Genomic DNA, 20,907 nt, shown 5'->3' with positions numbered 1-20,907 from the left:
AAGCATAGGGAAACATTGTAAAGCACAGAGAGGTCTGGTAAAGCATAGGGAAGCATTGTAAAGCACAGAGCGGTCTGGTAAAGCATAGGGAAGCATTGTAAAGCACAGAGAGCTATAGTAAAGCATAGGGAAGCACTGTAAAGCACAGAGAGGTCCGGTAAAGCATAGAGAAGCATTGTAAAGCTCAGAGAGGTCTGGTAAAGCACAGGGAAGCATTGTAAAGCACAGTGAGGTCTAGTAAAGCACAGGGAAGCATTGTAAAGCACAGAGAGGTCTGGTAAAGCATAGGGAAACATTGTAAAGCACAGAGAGGTCTGGTAAAGCATAGGGAAGCATTGTAAAACACAGAGAGGTCTGGTAAAGCATAGGGAAACATTGTAAAGCACAGAGAGGTCTGGTAAAGCATAGGGAAGCATTGTAAAGCACAGAGCGGTCTGGTAAAGCATAGGGAAGCATTGTAAAGCACAGAGAGCTATAGTAAAGCATAGGGAAGCACTGTAAAGCACAGAGAGGTCCGGTAAAGCATAGAGAAGCATTGTAAAGCTCAGAGAGGTCTGGTAAAGCATAGGGAAGCATTGTAAAGCACAGAGAGGTCTGGTAAAGCATAGGGAAGCATTGTAAAGCACAGAGAGGTGTGGTAAAGCATAGGGAAGCATTGTAAAGCACAGAGAGGTGTGGTAAAGCATAGGGAAGCATTGTAAAGCACAGAGAGGTGTGGTAAAGCATAGGGAAGCATTGTAAAGCACAGAGAGGTGTGGTAAAGCATAGGGAAGCATTGTAAAGCACAGAGAGGTGTGGTAATGCATAGGGAAGCATTGTAAAGCACAGAGAGGTCTGGTAAAGCATAGGGAAGCATTGTAAAGCACAGAGAGGTCTGGTAAAGCATAGGGAAGCATTGTAAAGCACTGAGAGGTCTGGTAAAGCATAGGGAAGCATTGTAAAGCACAGAGAGGTCTGGTAAAGCATAGGGAAGCATTGTAAAGCACAGAGAGGTCTGGTAAAGCATAGGGAAGCATTGTAAAGCACAGAGAGGTCTGCTAAAGCATAGGGAAGCATTGTAAAGCACAGAGAGGTCTGCTAAAGCATAGGGAAGCATTGTAAAGCACAGAGAGGTCTGGTAAAGCATAGGGAAGCATTGTAAAGCACAGAGAGGTCTGGTAAAGCATAGGGAAGCATTGTAAAGCACAGAGAGGTGTGGTAAAGCATAGGGAAGCACTGTAAAGCACAGAGAGGTCCGGTAAAGCATAGAGAAGCATTGTAAAGCTCAGAGAGGTCTGGTAAAGCATAGGGAAGCATTGTAAAGCACAGAGAGGTCTGGTAAAGCATAGGGAAACATTGTAAAGCACAGAGAGGTCTGGTAAAGCATAGGGAAGCATTGTAAAGCACAGAGAGGTCTAGTAAAGCACAGGGAAGCATTGTAAAGCACAGAGAGGTCTGGTAAAGCATAGGGAAGCATTGTAAAACACAGAGAGGTCTGGTAAAGCATAGGGAAACATTGTAAAGCACAGAGAGGTGTGGTAAAGCATAGGGAAGCATTGTAAAGCACAGAGAGGTGTGGTAAAGCATAGGGAAGCATTGTAAAGCACAGAGAGGTGTGGTAAAGCATAGGGAAGCATTGTAAAGCACAGAGAGGTGTGGTAAAGCATAGGGAAGCATTGTAAAGCACAGAGAGGTGTGGTAAAGCATAGGGAAGCATTGTAAAGCACTGAGAGGTCTGGTAAAGCATAGGGAAGCATTGTAAAGCACTGAGAGGTCTGGTAAAGCATAGGGAAGCATTGTAAAGCACTGAGAGGTCTGGTAAAGCATAGGGAAGCATTGTAAAGCACAGAGAGGTCTGGTAAAGCATAGGGAAACATTGTAAAGCATAGAGAAGTCTGGTAAAGCATAGGGAAGCATTGTAAAGCACAGAGAGGTCTGGTAAAGCCCAGGGAAGCATTGTAAAGCACAGAGAGGTCTAGTAAAGCATAGGGAAGCATTGTAAAACACAGAGAGGTCCGGTAAAGCATAGGGAAGCATTGTAAAGCACAGAGAGGTGTGGTAAAGCATAGGGAAGCATTGTAAAGCACAGAGAGGTGTGGTAAAGCATAGGGAAGCATTGTAAAGCACAGAGAGGTGTGGTAATGCATAGGGAAGCATTGTAAAGCACAGAGAGGTCTGGTAAAGCATAGGGAAGCATTGTAAAGCACAGAGAGGTCTGGTAAAGCATAGGGAAGCATTGTAAAGCACTGAGAGGTCTGGTAACGCATAGGGAAGCATTGTGAAGCACAGAGAGGTCTGGTAAAGCATAGGGAAGCATTGTAAACCACAGAGAGGTGCGGTGCAGCATAGGGAAGCATTGTAAAGCACAGAGAGGTGTGGTAAAGCGGAGGGAAGCATTGTAAAGCACAGAGAGGTGTGGTAAAGCATAGAGAAGCATTGTAAAGCACAGAGAGGTCTGGTAAAGCATAGGGAAGCATTGTAAAGCACAGGGAGGTCTGGTAAAGCATAGGGAAGCATTGTAAAGCACTGAGAGGTCTGGTAAAGCATAGGGAAGCATTGTAAAGCACAGAGAGGTCTGGTAAAGCATAGGGAAGCATTGTAAAGCACAGAGAGGTCTGGTAAAGCATAGGGAAGCATTGTAAAGCACAGAGAGGTGTGGTAAAGCATAGGGAAGCATTCTAAAGCACAGAGAGGTCTGGTAAAGCACAGGGAAGCATTATGAAGCACAGAGAGGTCTGGTAAAGCACAGGGAAGCATTGTAAAGCACAGGGAGGTCTGGTAAAGCACAGGGAAGCATTGTAAAGCACAGGGAGGTCTGGTAAAGCATAGGGAAGCATTGTAAAGCACAGAAAGGTCTGGTAAAACATAGGGAAGCATTGTAAAGCACAGAGAGGTCTGGTAAAGCATAGGGAAGCATTGTAAAGCACAGAGGTCTGGTAAAGCATAGGGAAGCATTGTAAAGCACAGAGAGGTCTGGTAAAGCATAGGGAAGCATTGTAAAGCACTGAGAGGTCTGGTAAAGCATAGGGAAGCATTGTAAAGCACTGAGAGGTCTGGTAAAGCATAGGGAAGTATTGTAAAGCACAGAGAGGTCTGGTAAAGCATAGGGAAGCTTTGTAAAGCACAGAGAGGTGTGGTAAAGCATAGGGTAGCATTGTAAAGCACAGAGAGGTCTGGTAAAGCATAGGGAAGCATTGTAAACCACAGAGAGGTGCGGTGCAGCATAGGGAAGCATTGTAAAGCACAGAGAGGTCTGGCAAAGCCTAGGGAAGCATTGTAAAGCACAGAGAGGTCTGGTAAAGCCTAGGGAAACATTGTAAAGCACAGAGAGGTCTGGTAAAGCATAGGGAAGCATTGTAAAGCACAGAGAGGTCTGGTAAAGCATAGGGAAGCATTGTAAAGCACAGAGAGGTCTGGTAAAGCATAGGGAAGCATTGTAAAGCACAGAGAGGTCTGGTAAAGCATAGGGAAGCATTGTAAAGCACTGAGAGGTCTGGTAAAGCATAGGGAAGCATTGTAAAGCACAGAGAGGTGTGGTAAAGCATAGGGAAGCATTGTAAAGCACAGAGAGGTCTGGTAAAGCATAGGGAAGCATTGTGAAGCACAGAGAGGTCTGGTAAAGTACAGGGAAGCATTGTAAAGAACAGGGAGGTCTGGTAAAGCATAGGGAAGCATTGTAAAGCACAGAGAGGTCTGGTAAAGCCCAGGGAAGCATTGTAAAGCACAGAGAGGTCCGGTAAAGCATAGGGAAGCATTGTAAAACACAGAGAGGTCCGGTAAAGCATAGGGAAGCATTGTAAAGCACAGAGAGGTGTGGTAAAGCATAGGGAAGCATTGTAAAGCACAGAGAGGTGTGGTAAAGCATAGGGAAGCATTGTAAAGCACAGAGAGGTGTGGTAATGCATAGGGAAGCATTGTAAAGCACAGAGAGGTCTGGTAAAGCATAGGGAAGCATTGTAAAGCACAGAGAGGTCTGGTAAAGCATAGGGAAGCATTGTAAAGCACTGAGAGGTCTGGTAAAGCATAGGGAAGCATTGTAAAGCACAGAGAGGTGTGGTAAAGCATAGGGAAGCATTGTAAAGCACAGAGAGGTGTGGTAAAGCATAGGGAAGCATTGTAAAGCACAGAGAGGTGTGGTAAAGCAGAGGGAAGCATTGTAAAGCACAGAGAGGTGTGGTAAAGCATAGAGAAGCATTGTAAAGCACAGAGAGGTCTGGTAAAGCATAGGGAAGCATTGTAAAGCACAGGGAGGTCTGGTAAAGCATAGGGAAGCATTGTAAAGCACTGAGAGGTCTGGTAAAGCATAGGGAAGCATTGTAAAGCACAGAGAGGTCTGGTAAAGCATAGGGAAGCATTGTAAAGCACAGAGAGGTCTGGTAAAGCATAGGGAAGCATTGTAAAGCACAGAGAGGTGTGGTAAAGCATAGGGAAGCATTCTAAAGCACAGAGAGGTCTGGTAAAGCACAGGGAAGCATTATGAAGCACAGAGAGGTCTGGTAAAGCACAGGGAAGCATTGTAAAGCACAGGGAGGTCTGGTAAAGCACAGGGAAGCATTGTAAAGCACAGGGAGGTCTGGTAAAGCATAGGGAAGCATTGTAAAGCACAGAAAGGTCTGGTAAAACATAGGGAAGCATTGTAAAGCACAGAGAGGTCTGGTAAAGCATAGGGAAGCATTGTAAAGCACAGAGGTCTGGTAAAGCATAGGGAAGCATTGTAAAGCACTGAGAGGTCTGGTAAAGTATAGGGAAGCATTGTAAAGCACAGAGAGGTGTGGTAAAGCATAGGGAAGCATTGTAAAGCACAGAGAGGTCTGGTAAAGCGTAGGGAAGCATTGTGAAGCACAGAGAGGTCTGGTAAAGTACAGGGAAGCATTGTAAAGAACAGGGAGGTCTGGTAAAGCATAGGGAAGCATTGTAAAGCACAGAGAGGTCTGGTAAAGCATAGGGAAGCATTGTGAAGCACAGAGAGGTCTGGTAAAGTACAGGGAAGCATTGTAAAGAACAGGGAGGTCTGGTAAAGCATAGGGAAGCTTTGTAAAGCACAGAGAGGTGTGGTAAAGCATAGGGAAGCATTGTAAAGCACAGAGAGGTCTGGTAAAGCATAGGGAAGCATTGTAAAGCACAGAGAGGTGTGGTAAAGCATAGGGAAGCATTGTAAAGCACAGAGAGGTGTGGTAAAGCATAGGGAAGCATTGTAAAGCACAGAGAGGTGTGGTAAAGCATAGGGAAGCATTGTAAAGCACAGAGATGTGTGGTAAAGCATAGGGAAGCATTGTAAAGCACAGGGAGGTCTGGTAAAGCATAGGGAAGCATAGTAAAGCACAGAGAGGTCTAGTAAAGCATAGGGAAGCATAGTAAAGCACAGAGAGGTCTAGTAAAGCATACAGAATCATTGTAAAGCACTGAGGTCTGGTAATGCATAGGGAAGCATTGTAAAGCACTGAGAGGTCTTGTAAAGCATAGGGAAGCATTGTAAAGCACAGAGAGGTGTGGTAAAGGATAGGGAAGCATTGTAAAGCACAGAGAGGTCTGGTAAAGCATAGGGAAGCATTGTGAAGCACAGAGATGTCTGGTAAAGCACAGGGAAGCATTGTAAAGCACGGGGAGGTCTGGTAAAGCATAGGGAAGCATTGTAAAGCACAGAGAGGTCTAGTAAAGCTTAGAGAAGCATTGTAAAGCACAGAGATGTCTGGTAAAGCACAGGGAATCATTGTAAAGCACTAAGGTCTGGTAATGCATAGGGAAGCATTGTAAAGCACAGAGAGGTCTGGTAAAGCATAGAGAAGCATTGTAAAGCACAGAGAGGTGTGGTAAAGCATAGGGAAGCATTGTAAACCACAGAGAGGTCTGGTAAAGCATAGGGAACCATTGTAAAGCAAAGAGAGGTTTGGTAAAGCATAGGGAAGCATTGTAAAGCACAGAGAGGTCTGGTAAAGCATAGGGAAGCATTGTAAAGCACAGAGAGGTCTGGTAAAGAATAGGGAAACATTGTAAAGCACAGAGAGGTCTTGTAAAGCATAGGGAAGCATTGTAAAGCACAGAGAGGTCTAGTAAAGCATAGAGAAGCATTGTAAAGCACAGAGATGTCTGGTAAAGCACAGGCAATCACTGTAAAGCACTGAGGTCTGGTAATGCATAGGGAAGCATTGTAAAGCACAGAGAGGTGTGGTAAAGCATAGGGAAGCACTGTAAACCACAGAGAGGTGCGGTACAGCATAGGGAAGCATTGTAAAGCACAGAGAGTTGTGGTAAAGCATAGGGAAGCATTGTAAAACACAGAGAGGTCTGGTAAAGAATAGGGAAACATTGTAAAGCACAGAGAGGTCTGGTAAAGCATAGGGAAGCATTGTAAAGCACAGAGAGTTCTGGTAAAGCATAGGGAAGCATTGTAAAGCACAGAGAGGTCTGGTAAAGCACAGGGAAGCATTGTAAAGCACTGGGAGGTCTGGTAAAGCATAGGGAAGCATTGTAAAGCACAGAGAGGTCTAGTAAAGCATACAGAATCATTGTAAAGCACTGAGGTCTGGTAATGCATAGGGAAGCATTGTAAAGCACAGAGAGGTCTGGTAAAGCATAGAGAAGCATTGTAAAGCACAGAGAGGTCTGGTAAAGCATAGGGAAGCATTGTAAACCACAGAGAGGTGCGGTACAGCATAGGGAAGCATTGTAAAGCACAGAGAGGTCTGGTAAAGCATAGGGAAGCATTGTAAAGCACAGAGTGGTCTGGTAAAGCATAGGGAAGCATTGTAAAGCACAGAGAGGTCTGGTAAAGCATAGGGAAGCATTGTAAAGCATAGGGAAGCATTGTAAAGCACAGAGAGGTATGGTAAAGCATAGGTAAGAATTGTAAAGCACAGATAGGTCTGGTAAAGCATAGGGAAGCATTGTAAAGCACAGATAGGTCTGGTAAAGCATAGGGAAGCATTGTAAAGCACAGAGAGGTGTGGTAAAGCATAGGGAAGCATTGTAAAGCACAGAGAGGTGTGGTAAAGCATAGGGAAGCATTGTAAAGCACAGAGAGGTGTGGTAAAGCATAGGGAAGCATTGTAAAGCACAGAGAGGTGTGGTAAAGCATAGGGAAGCATTGTAAAGCACAGAAAGGTCTGGTAAAGCATAGGGAAGCATTCTAAAGCACAGGGAGGTCTGGTAAAGCATAGGGAAGCATTGTAAAGCACAGAGAGGTCTGGTAAAGCATAGGGAAGCATTGTAAAGCACAGAGAGGTCTGGACTTTAACCCTGGGCTTGAGACTCAGCTCAGTGATTTGGATTCCTGAACAGCTTCTTAGTAAAGGTATTATTCAGCATGCCGCCGCACCTTGAACTAATAAGAAAAGACTTTCAGTACCTGGCAGGCTCTTGTGACATATCAGGAGGGTCATTCTCTTTACTCCTTCTTCTTCTCCTTGGAGTCGGGTCCATGCCTCTCTCTACTGAATCACTCGTTCCTCAGTTAGCTGTGTTTCTCCTCTGCAACACAATTGAAACAAGTCCGTTGTTAAAGAGTACAGCGCTTCAAATGTCATTTTTCTTTCTCTTTCTTTAGACCGGCCCCTTATCTTTTCATGCTGTTTGAAATCATCCTGACCGCTTCTTGTTATCACAGTTACTCAAATGCTGGGTTCGTTTTTGGAAACGTCTGTGTTGCTAATTGAGTGCCATGGGAGCATTGAATTTTAAACAGTTTTGTATCAATTAAGATTATGTTTCATTTTGAATTATTAATTTTGAACTTTAAATATACAGGTTAATATTAACAGTTACAACAGCACCTAATAGGAAAAAAAAACTATGATCTTTTTGTATGTTTTGTCCAGTTGTTCTGCTTGGATTTTGGTGTCTGAACAAATTTATATTCGAGCTTGAGTTTCTCACAATGTTCATGTCGTTAGGGTTACCCGATTTGCCCTGAAAAACTAAATAAGACGTTCTTTTTCTCCAAGTCACTGACGCAGTACCAAAATAACAGTATTGTGCAGTAAAGAAACAAGGACCAGGGGTCGCAAATGGAGATTAGATAAAGGGGCATTCAGAACAGAAAATAGGAGGCACTTTTTTACACAGAGAATTGTGAGGGTCTGGAACCAACTCCCCAGTAATGTTATTGTTGCTGACACCCTGGGATCCTTCAAGAAGCTGCTTGATGAGATTCTGGGATCAATAATCTACTAACAACCAAACGAGCAAGATGGGCTGAATGGGGCCTCCTCTCGTTTGGAAACTTTCTTATGTTCTTACGTATTTAACACAATAATAGTTTTTTCAGATTATAGTGGAATAGTTGTATGCTTGTGTCTTTAGAAAATATCAGTTTACAAAAGCTCTCTTATTTTGAAGACTCCATGTTCACAAGTATGCGGAAGCCCCTTTGGCAGTCAGCATACTCTGACATCATAAGTCACATGACCGGAACCTGCGTGACGTCGAGTTATTTTGCTTAAACATCAATAATAACCGAACAACAAAGAAGAAGAAGCGAAAAGGACGGAAAATACAAAGAAAAAATGATGTAGCCTATCATTGTGATAAGATGAAATATTGAAGTACCTTGACAAGATGTTTTGCCGGTATGCAGTTCCGGGCCGTACCCGCTGACTTTCAACTCTGATTATTATTATTATTATTATTATTATTATTATTATTATTATTATTATTATTACCGGCTGAGTTTTATGGGGTCCCATGTGTAAAAAAAAAAAAAAAAGCGTTAATATTTTAACAGTTTTTTCCCAGATTTATAAATGTTGTGAAAATAAATATTTTTTTTAAATTTGTACATTCAGATAGAATTTATAAATCTACAAGATTTAACATTTAGCTAAATATTTAACTAAATCTTAAATCCTTAACAAGGTTTAACATTTAGCTAAATATTTAACTGGCAGCTAAATCTGGAGTTTGTATGCAGACGCGCCCCGCCCTCTTCGTGACGTCATCACTCTTCGGAAGGGCGGGTGAATCTCCACGGACTCGGTCAGGTTCTCGTTCAGAAAGACATCCTGGCGGATTCCAGTATCTCACCTGCAATCATCGAGCGCGCAGCTGCTGCTGCTGTAAGAGCCGCTCTACAGGCTGGAACAGCCAGCGCTGCTCAACCACCACAAACTGAGGGACGTGGAAGGATGTCATCCGTGGACCTGCCACATCATCTTCAACAGCATTTCAGAATAGGACTTACAATTCCCGTGTATCTATGCTATAGTCTATAGCTCTAACACTGCTCCGAAGTTATTTCAGATTGAATGAGTGTCCTGATTTAATAAATGTAGTGTTAAAGACGGGCACGATATGTAATGAAAGTGTCCCATACAGTCCCATGACATTCCCCGCGTCTTCCTCGGAGCCCCCTCTATAAAATTGCACGCCTCGTTGCCAGGTCCAGCTACAGTATATCTAGCCAGTGCTTAATGTGTAAAGAAAGAGGAGCCGGGGCGCAAGCAATGACGATAATACCGTCCTGAAGAAGCGCGCATTCAAAATCATAACACGTGTATTTGAAAGAGTATTGCACGTGCTAGTGTTAGATGATTACAATCACGTGTTCCACATCATATACAAAGCAGGAGTGCAGCAGAGAAATTAAGAAAAGGCAACCGCAGCACAAATAATAAATACAAAAAAGCATGTGTACACGTTTTGTTATGGTTTTGCATTTGAATGGTTTAAAAAAACAAACACATTAAAATGCATTCCGAGGACTCCAGAAGGACGACACTGATTTAAAATAAACACGCCCCCCCACACGCGCATTGGTTTGCCCCGCGGTCTGCTCTATTATCAGTGATGTGTTTGCAACAGAAGCGGCTGGTAGATTACAAAAACATCAATTAAACTGAGGCTAGGTAGCAGTGATCTTAGTATGTTTTGATTCTCTATTAATTAAATTATATTAATTGAAAAAGCCAAGAGAGAACCAGATCGTTATTTTTTTTATTGTTTTGGTTTAATATAATATAGCAGGCTAATGTTCCTATTGAAGTAGGCTACCATATATTTTTTTAATTAAAAAGTTGTCGTTGTTCTTTGTTGAAATTAATGTTCCGCTTTCATATTTTGTTGTGTTCTACTCATTTAATCAAACCAAGTAGTGTAAGAAGTTGCTTGTATCGTTCATGACGTTTTTCAAATCAAGTAATCTTATTTGTTTTTTTATAAAAGACAAAAGCGCAGCCAGTGACATCTTACTTAAAGGCGCTCAAGATGAAATCGTAAAGTAATTTAAAGTCGGCTAAAAACGTGGCAGCGGAGTGTCTCTCTAACGCGCACGCAAGAACTTGCAGACTTGATACAACTGTGTTGAGAATTTAAAATGAAAGCGTTTTATGAGATTTTTAACTCGAGGTCCCGGGAATATGACTCTGCACGCCCAGAGGTTCCGGGGCTGAGCCCCGGCACAAAGTAAGCACCGAGTATAGCGATGAAGAAACAAACGATTAAATATCCCAGTCGATGGAAATTCAAACTTCAATTCAAGACCAAAGCTATTTCAGATTAAATGAGTGTGAGTGAGTGTAATACATGGACTGGAAAAGACGATAAAAGCGAAAACAAATTGTTTAAAATTCTCAAAAAAAAAACATTCTTTAAAATTCTTTTAAAATCGCCGTTATTCACACAGCTGCGCACTCTGTGCCGTTGTCATGGCAAATGTCTCCCCCCCAGTCATGTGACATGTCAGTGTTCTGTTGCTATGCGCGTCCTCCCCTGAGTCATGTGACGTGGCAGCGTTCTGTTGCTATGCGCGTCTCCCCCTGAGTCATGTGACGTGTCAGCGTTCTGTTGCTATGCGCGTCCCCCCCTGAATCATGTGACGTGTCAGCGTTCTGTTGCTATCCGCGTCACTGCTTTTGCTCCAATGGTCTTGAGACTGACAGTTGGAGTTCACTGACGCCGTCATACAATTGTGATCAAATCATTTATCTTTTTACAGAACAAATTTATAAAACTACTCAGAAAACTACATTTATCATTGATATGGATCACTTGAGAGCAGAACATCGCTACTGAATATCCTGAAAAAGACACCAAAGAGAAGAGGGGTATCAGAAAGAAAGCCAGGACATTCGCTTGAGAAGAATGGAGAGTGTCTCCGTGTGACCGATGAAGAGGAGAAGACTGCCATTCTCAATGAAGTTCACGCAGGACACTTCGGCTCATGGGTGTGTGGACAAGGGGGTGGGGGGAGCCCCAGAATTAGGAGTTATTTGTTTTATTGTGTTGGACAGCACACGTGGAGGGGTGATGAGGTCATGGACACAGCCAGGCTCTGCTACGTAGACAGTACCCACAGGTGGGAGGTTTGTATGCTGTCACCAGCCTGACACAGCTGACCTCCTTCAGCTCACCGGCTCAAGGATTTGTACAGATTCTCAATGTGTCTGGCAATCACTGGGTCACGGTCAGTAACATAGGCTGTGAGGAAGGTACTTTAAATGTGTTTGACTCTTTGGGAATTAATAATAAGCATGATTTCTGTTCCCAGGTCGTATCACTGCTGCAGTTCAGTGGAAAGACAGTTGGGATCGGGTGGCCACATGTACAGCAGCAGCAGGGATGTAGTGACTGTGGACTGTTTACCATCGCAAACAGCCTCACTCTCTGCATGGGTGGAGATCCAGGTAAGTTATGTTATGATCAAAAGCAAATGCGTGATCATCTTTTTTCTTGTTTTGTAGATGGATCTCTTCCTCCTTTCCCGAGCTGTGAGAGAACCCCCCTCCCAGAGGTACATTTCTGTGATGTGGAGACCAGACAGGATTGCACTGGAGCTGATGGTGGAATGCAGGAGGTGTGGAGAATGGTTCCATGGCCAGTGTGAAGATCTACAGCCAGATGCCCTCATAAGCATGGAGGTGTGTATGTGCTCCATTTGGATTAGTATATTATACTAACACTCCAATGTGGTAATGCCTGTCAAGCAACATTACCATCATTTACAGCTATTCACATGTGTATTGTTAATAAGGCTCAGTGTCTTCAGTGTTTATTTTTCATGAGAGCACAAACTACTTATTTTAAAGAATTCATTTTTTTCAGCAGACCCTGATTCTGTATTGAGACCTTTTTATTTGGAGAAATATTGCAGATGCTTTTGTATTTTCGTTTTTAATTGGTATGGTAGTCTTAGTTTCTGAGCTACTGAATTATTGCCTGACTTGAGTATTTCCAGGGCAGAGATATCCAAAGTAAACTGGATGTCAGTTCTAACACCCACCTTGTTTAATGTAGTTATATTGAACTAGCGGGGGAGGGGCTGATTCACTGTATTGAAGTGAAATTGTGCCATATAAGGTGTGTGTAACATGATGTAAAAGTACAGTAGATGTAATTCTGAAGTAATAAACAACTTCACATTTTACGTGTACATGTTTCAGACATTAATGCTTCAATTTCAAATTCGATTTCCATTCCTATTAACTGATATTAGACAATGACATATTATAAAAGTTAATAGTATGAAATGTCCGTATGATTTACTGATAACACATATAAATTGGTGATGTCATTTTTCGACAGGCAGCCTCTTTAAAGCCCTTCTTTTTTTGTGGGTTGTGTGAGAAGGCATTTTAAAGTTCTGTTAAACCTGCTCCTAACACCCCACTCCATCGGTCAGGACCTTGATGTGGCCATTGGAAACGGGGCATTAGACCTTAACCTGACCTGCTTGCAATATCGCCTGTACCCACTGGGGGGAGACAGAGATACATGCAAAGATCTCTAGTGCTTTAATTCTCATCCAAACTGTATTGAATTTACTTCATACTTCTGCAGTAATCCATCATCCATAGTTCACTTGTATTTTATGACCATTGCTGTGCCACTGTCTGTCTGCCTGCCACTGAAGATCATTTAGGGTACAGTTAGGACACTGTGGTCCAACAGGTACAGGGCAGCTACAATGGGGTGAGGCTGGTAGAATGGGACCACAGTGTGCTAACTATACCCTCAATGATCTTCAATGACAGACAGACAAACAGACAGACAGACAGCGGCACTGCAATGGTTCTGTATGACGCTAAGCGGTGATGTTTCTTTTCATTTCTCATCAGGCCTGACATGGACAGCTCACAGGAGATCCAATTGCTCTACTCTCTGTGCGAGTAGAGGTCACTTTACTTTCCTTGAGTAAACTTTCCTTTGTAAAGGGTTTTGGCTGGTAAACGGTTGAGCCGTCCAGTTGTAGTTTAGGTTTGTTTTGTTTATTTTTGTTTTGTATTTAATGAAAGTACACGACAGTGCTACAAAGTACTGTTCTGTGTCTGGGTCTGTTAATAGGGCACAAGCGAGCCTTGGCCAAAGGCTATTGTTACAGTTGTTGCATAAGGTTCACACAGTACCTTTCTCTTCTGACCACCACAGCTGCTCCACACATAACTTTTCTCTGTCAGCCCTGTCTACAGCGTTTCCCCTGCATTTACCCAGGGCTTAATCAGCCTCAGGTGCTTCACATTAAGATTAGAGCCAGGTGATCCTTGTCTTGACTCAGTCCCGGTGCATTCTGGGTAACGTAGTGCCATTACCACCTGTCTCCTCCCCATACTCTGCCACTAATATAGATAGATAGATAGATAGATAGATAGATAGATATACCCTTAACAAAATCTCTGCCCCCTCTTGTGGTCATAGCTATACTATGTTTATGTACTTACTGTCTTAAAATTATTATTTTTTCTATGAAGCTATGTTTTCATAATAATAATAATGATAATGAATTGAATAGTAGTTGATATAAATGAGTAATAATCAAATACAAAAAATAGTCAGCTTTAACTTAAAGTTCTGTTCAGTCTCTTATAAAAATTATTTCAAGCAAACATTGTCATGAGAAAAGAATATACAACAAAATTGTGTTTTAAAGTTTATTTGAGGTTCTTGCTAAATTAAAAGAAGAAAACAGCCACAGTAATATGATTTAGTTCATTGTACAGAGAGTAGGAGAAACAATACATGAAGTAAACAGAAAGCGCATTGAAATACACTGGAGTCTGTCAAAGTCAGGGCTCATACAGGACTTTACTGTATTGAACATTTGTCATTTACCACAGCTACTATTCCTCCTCCTGCTGCTCCTATTCCTGCTCCTATGGGTCCTCCAAATGCTCCTATTCTTGCTCCTAGTACTGCTCCTGTTCCTGCTCCTATTCCTGCTCCTATTAATGTTTTTATAAATGCATTGCTTCCTTCTGCTTTCTTTCTAGCATCTTCCTCACTGCAACCTGGGCTTTCCTTCATTATCCTCTTTTTCTCTTCTTCAATGGCTGCTTCAGCCTTCTTGTACATCTCAGTGGTGTAGCAACCGCCTCCATTCTCTTTCACCATGCTCTCCATCTTCTCCAGCAGCTCAGTGACCTGGGAGCGATCGCTCATCATCTTGTTGTTGAAGGCATGACACCGGCCTCCACACTTCTCTACAATGTTCTTGAGGTGCTGATCACCTCTCTGAATGAATTCTTCAATCGTCTCATTATCTTCCAGGTCTTCTCCGCGGGTGAAGAGCACCACTGTGTATTTTTCAGCTCCCTCACCGAAAATCTTCATGATTAGATCCACTGTGTCTCTCTCTTCCTTTGTGAATCGACCCATTTGTATCACAATCAGAAATGCATGGGGTCCCGGGGAAGACATGGAAATGCACTTCACAATCTCACGTAAAGCTTCTGTTTCACTGAGATCGGTGTCATACAAGCCTGGAGTGTCGACCACAGCAACGCTTCTCCCATCAACTTCTCCTTTCATCTTCACACACTCTTTTGTAATTGAAGAGAAGCCAGGTTTAGATATAAACTGCTTTGAGCCCAGGATGGTGTTTCCTGAAGCACTCTTCCCATTCTCAGTTTTTCCAATCAGTATTATCCTCAACTCGGAATCAGCATTTCCTCCAGACACTGAATAAAAAAAGAAAAAGATTTTGTATGGGTGAGCTTGAAAAGCAATTGAGATGCAATGCACAGTGACGGTGCCTGCGGTAACCCTGCAGCAGACTGGAAAGAACAGGATCAGTGGAAACAGAAACATGGTTAACTTATAAATGAAAGCAATACAACAAAACTAAGCTTGTTTATATTGAAAACCACTGTTCTGAGCGTCTAATAAAACCGTATCCTATTCTGAATCCAATCCCGATCCCCGATTCCAATTTCCATGTGGCAACAAAAATAAACTTGTCATTAAACTACTACTGTCTGATGTCTGGGTTTTGAGCTTTTACAGAATAAGTAATTGCATTTGAAATAAATCATTTAATAAACACTCACTTGAACCACTCATGGTGCTTTACGCTTGCTTCTTTGTGTGAAACTGGAGCTGTGATGCGAGTCTTGCTCTTGGAAGGTGTAGCTGCTGTTCTGTTGTGAGAGGAACTGCACACAGTGTCATATACTGTAGGGGAGGCTGCACACAGTGTCATATACTGTAGGGGAGGCTGCACACAGTGTTATATACTGTAGGGAGAGGCTGCACACAGTGTTATATATACTGTAGGGAGAGGCTGCACACTGTGTTATATATATACTGTAGGGAGAGGCCAGTGTTGCGTCATAAAGACTGACACTTTACCACAAGGGTTGTCAATGACAGGTTGACCAATTGTAGTAAAGCAGAAAACTTTAGTCAAAGACCAACAGATGAGTTGTGTGACTTCCTAGAGCTTTCATCATCACAATCATTTAAACTCACTTAATAACTCGCTATGTCAAGTTAACACATTTGCAGTTTGGTTAATTATGAGACATGAGATTCACGCTTGCACTGCCTGTGTTAAAATGATATTTATGAATATGTTGTCCTACCTACAGGATTATAAAACCGACATCATGCAGGTCTGTTTTGGAGGCTGATTGCAGGTGTGATATTATTATTAGTCAGTACAGATTTTTATAATATTATTATTATTATTATTATTATTATTATTATTTATTTCTTAGCAGACGCCCTTATCCAGGGCGACTTACAATTGTTACAAGATATCACATTATTTTTACATACAATTCCCCATTTATACAGTTGGGATTTTACTGGAGCAATCTAGGTAAAGTACCTTACTCAAGGGTACAGCACCAGTGTCCTCCACCAGGGATTGAACCCACAACCCCCCGGTCAAGAGTCCAGAGCCCTAACCACTACTCCACACTGCTGCCCAAAAATATGAAATATGAGGGATTGGAGGTAAGAGGGTCAGTGTGTTGAAGAGAGCGCTAGGCAAGAACAAGGGTGTTGAATTGAATGCTAGCAGAGATAGGGAGCCAGTGGAGGGTCCGAAGCAGAGGGGTAGAGTGAGAGTAGCGAGGTTTGGGAGAAAACAACACAAGCACAGCATTTTGAATGAGCTGAAGCAGGAGACCAGCAAGGAGAGAGTTACAGTGCTCCAGACTGGAGAGTACAAGAGCTTGGACCAGGAGTTGAGTTATAAATAAAAGTAGACATCTCACAGGCAGATTTTTAAATCCACACTCCTTTAATGAAGTGTAAATATTTACTACGATTTAAAGGAAATCAATTCCCTTTTCAGTAACAATTACATTATAATTTTACATTTATCTAAAGGACAAAACAAAAAACATAGAGCTGATCTACTTACAAACTTAATCAGCACAGATTTATATGTAGGGCACCAACATAGTACAGTCTGGAATAATCTATTCAGCTGTTTCGGATATATAGTTACTTCGAGAAACAACATGCACATTTTTAATAGTATGTCAAAGACATTCATTTGACACATACATACCATACAAAAATGATGCATTAAGTGGTGACAATGAACATGGAAATGGTTTATATATGTATAGCTGAATGATATCTTCAAAATAGCACATCACCATATTCAACTAATATATTTATATATATTATATATATATATAAAAAAATATACACACACATGGGAATTTAACTCATTGGGACCTACAACTCATTAACAAGGGGTCCTATCAACTAACATACAATAAAACAACACAATATCATGTGTGGTACTGACTTAATCATTTTAGGAGTCATAAGCAAAGAACATTCACCCAAACATGTACGGATCCTTAATCAGGATCAAAACATTTACACAAAGCCCCACATCATTTTTAAAACATTTAAAAGAGACTATCAAATGTACTCCCTTTAAGACTTTGCTGTCTTATACATTTTTTAAAAATCTCCACAAAGAACCCAAGACCCCTAATATTGCTCCAATTGCTGCTCCATTTCCTGATGAATTGCCAGTTGCTGCTCCCACAGCTGCTCCCACAGCTGCTCCCAAAACCGCTCCAATTAGTATGTTTTTAATCAGTGGCCATTGACTTCTGTCTTCTCTCTTGGGGTTTATCTTATACCAGCTGCCTCCATTTTCTTTCAGCATGCTCTCTATCTTCTCCAGCAGCTCAGTGACCTGGGTGCGATCGCTGGTCTTCCTGTTATTGAAGAGGTGATACCTGCCTCCACACTTGTTAACCAGCCGGCAGAGATGCTGGTTCTTGTGGACAAACTCCTCAATCGTCTCGTTTTCCAGATCATCCCCTCGGGTGAAAAGCACAATAGCGTGCCTTGTAGCTCCCTTGCCAAAAATCTCCTGGATTGTCTCCACGGCTCTCTTCTCTTCTTCTGTGAATCGTCCAGTCTGTATGGTCAGGAGGAAAGCGTGGGGTCCCGGGGCAGACAGAGAAGCACAATCTTTAACGTGGCGTTGAATATCAGGCTGAGAACGCTCTGAATCCAACAAGTCTGGGGTGTCGACCACAGCAACACTCCTCCCAGCCACTTCTCCATCTCTCTTCTGGCACACATTTGTAACTGAATAGGAGCTGGCTTCAGATTTAAACTCTTTTCTGCCCAGGATGGTGTTTCCAGAAGCACTCTTCCCAGTCCCAGTGTTCCCAACCAGAACAATCCTCAACCTAGGATCTGAAAATGAACAATAAAAAGGGTTATGACATTTCTGCCCGTTAACCTCCACTAGAACCTATGCCAAAATATCACGTCTTCCCTGTGCAACTGCAACAAGGACCTGTGTGAAAAACAACTGTAAATGCTGTGGGAGTGTACAACCAAACAACCCAATATTTAATACACTACAAGGTGCCTCCTATTGTCTTTGATTGTGAAGCACTTTGAGATGGCTTAGACATACAAAGAAATTGATTGATTGATTGATTGATTGATTGCACACTCAAGCTGTTTCGTTCTCATTCTGTAAAATTAACAGCAGTGGGTTATACTCTTTCTTAAAATATGATTTAATGCAAGTCCGGAGTACACAGCTTTTAGAATAAATGCCACTTTGTATTTGATATTGTAAACGTTGAAATACAAAAATAGATAATGGGTACTTAGTACTTTCAGAGCTCTACACGCACTTCAGTAGTTTTGCTGGTTCAGTGTTACACTTCAGTTAAATAAAATGCATCACCGTGAAAAATGTTATATACCAAATACTTAAGGCATGGTTGACTGAAAGCTCCACTTTGTTTTCCCGACATGACACACAGATGTGCTGTATTTTCAGTGTTGATATCCTTATGTATTATTTTAATTAATTATTTGAAAATCGATTTTAAACGCTTAGCTTTAACATTGTTCTGTTATTTTGCTCTCGATATCGGTCTGTTATATATATATATATATATATATATATATATATATATATATATATATATATATAGATAGATAGATAGATAGATAGATAGATAGATAGATAGATAGATAGATAGATAGATAGATAGATAGATAGATAGATAGCAATATGCAAGATATATGCAGTTGCTTTAAAATCGCAGATATTACTCGTGCCAATTTTAAGGTAAATATTCAAGGTTCAGTTCTCGATATTTTAACACTGATGTGTATTCAAAAACAGCTTCCACTCCGTAACAAAACTGTTGCATTTCCACTGCACGTGTGTTAAGATTCACAGAGCGAAAAATACAATAAAATTCAATAAAATATGCGTGTCAACTCACTTGAATCCCAACTTCTAGCATCGATGTCCATGTCTTGTAATTTGAGAAACACTCTGCTGCTTCTATTGTTTTCTCCCTTCGTTTTTCTTCAGCTTTAAGTTTGAGTTGAAGTGAATTTAGTATAGACTTGGCGCCACCTGCAGGGATTGCGAAATTTCCTAGCTGCTTCTCATGGCTGAAACAATTCAGTGTGTGCCAAAGCCACGAGTCACGCAACAGGAATACAAACCTGTCTGTGCACGTTTTTCAAACAAGGTCTACCTATGTATTTATAAAGAGTGTGCTCTTCTATTTCGCTTTGCTAGTGTTTTAAATGTATTCTAATATTGTCAACATTCCCAGAAAACCACATTTGTTTGTTTTTTGTAACGCATCTATATTTTATAGAGCCAGCATTGCATTTAATAATGAGCGAATCAACAATCAGAATGCATACCTATTTGCAATTTATATTATTTTCATGCATTTTCAGACTAAATAAACTTCAAAGGCTTATTTGTGTGTTTTTGTTATGAACAGAATCTGCTTTATCTGCCGGTGCCTATCATTTTAAGACAGTTGGCACTCATGGCCAGGAAATAATTCCCCAGGAAAGGATAGTGCAAATAGATTAAGTGAATGCATCGTAATTAATCATCCGAGCGAATCTTATAAACCTTCATTTGGAGTAAGATTCTCAGAAAACAATTCTATTTAACTTGATTTTTTTGTAAATGATGGTTATTTATAGAACGAGTATGAAAGCTTACCGTTAAGGTTTATGATATTCCCCTGTGTGATTTCTTGCGATGATAATAATAATAATAATAATAATAATAATAATAATAATAATAATAATAATAATAATATTTATTTATTCATTTATATATTTATTAATTAGCAGACGCATATGTTAGCTAAATAACAATGAGCTGTGTGTATAGTTAAATGAGTGGAGTCTCCATGGAGTATCCCTTTCCTGAGGAATTGTCATGCTTAGCTGATATGGCATGTTTTTGACCATGTCCATCAAAGATACAAGCAAAAAATATCAGGGCTTGATACAGGTACCAATACACAAAGTGTGACTGCTTATCAATAACATAAGAACATAAGAACATAAGAAAGTTTCCAAACGAGAGGAGGCCTCATTCAGCCCATCTTGCTCGTTTGGTTGTTAGTATCTTATTGATCCCAGAATCTCATCAAGCAGCTTCTTGAAGGATCCCAGGGTGTCAGCTTCAACAACATTACTGGGGAGTTGGTTCCAGACCCTCACAATTCTCTGTGTAAAAAAGTGCCTCCTATTTTCTGTTCTGAATGCCCCTTTATCTAATCTCCATTTGTGACCCCTGGTCCTTGTTTCTTTTTTCAGGTGAAAGAAGTCCTCTGGGTCGACATTGTCAATACCTTTTAGGATTTTGAATGTTTGAATCAGATTAAGCCTCAGTGCCGGAAGAATAGCCGGTGCAGCCCCACACATGAGCAGGATTTATTGGAGGATATTATGGAGCGCCATTTGTGCCAAAACTATCCAGCCATTAGCTTGTCAATTTGTTTGTCAATTCGTGAATTTGTCAATTTGTTTGTCAGTTTGTTTGCAAATTTGTTTGTCAATTCGTGTCAATCTCACACTGTGCCAAAAACACTGCACATTTTCTAGCCAATGGGAGCACACACTAATATTTTAAGCAATGAAAATCCAGCCTCACTCAAAATTGCTACAGCCAATAATATTTAGAAGGGTGTTTCGAGAGATATTCTATTTAACAAAATACTCGACTCCGCTGATTTTCAATGGAGACTTCCGTCTCACTGCGCGCAAAGCATTGTGGTATATACAGAGCGCTCGGCAAAATAAATTCTATGGAGAGTCAATGCAGGCCTATGAAATGTTACTGGTTTTGACAGGTCCCTTCAGCCAATCAGAAGCGACCGGAAGTCCTGCCTCACAGTTCCGGTCATATGTTTGTAGTATTTAAACAATTCCGGAAGTCCCACCCTCCCGTCC

General features: G+C 41.4%; 1 protein-coding gene and 1 long non-coding RNA gene across 2 annotated transcripts; one reads left to right on the top strand and one right to left on the bottom strand.

Moving 5' to 3' along the window:
- The first annotated feature begins 9,156 nt into the window (after positions 1–9,156).
- Positions 9,157–13,221, top strand: LOC131723001 (uncharacterized). Its single transcript, XR_009320095.1, has 2 exons — positions 9,157–11,374; positions 11,459–13,221. It is a non-coding gene; the product is annotated as an uncharacterized LOC131723001 (long non-coding RNA).
- Positions 13,222–13,821: 600 nt separating this feature from the next.
- On the bottom strand, positions 13,822–19,170 carry LOC117432675 (uncharacterized). Its single transcript, XM_059016095.1, has 4 exons — positions 18,918–19,170; positions 17,105–17,862; positions 15,254–15,320; positions 13,822–14,861 (listed from the first exon to the last, which is right to left on the bottom strand). The coding sequence occupies exons 1-4, from the start codon at positions 18,946–18,948 to the stop codon at positions 13,990–13,992; spliced, it is 1,728 nt and encodes a 575-aa protein (XP_058872078.1). The 5' UTR covers positions 18,949–19,170; the 3' UTR covers positions 13,822–13,989.
- Positions 19,171–20,907: the final 1,737 nt, after the last annotated feature.

Source organism: Acipenser ruthenus, chromosome 52 (genome assembly GCF_902713425.1).
Source record: "Acipenser ruthenus chromosome 52, fAciRut3.2 maternal haplotype, whole genome shotgun sequence".
NCBI lineage: Eukaryota > Metazoa > Chordata > Actinopteri > Acipenseriformes > Acipenseridae > Acipenser > Acipenser ruthenus.
The sequence above is the reverse complement of the archived record's forward strand: the minus strand, read 5'-3'. Positions and strand labels throughout refer to the sequence as shown.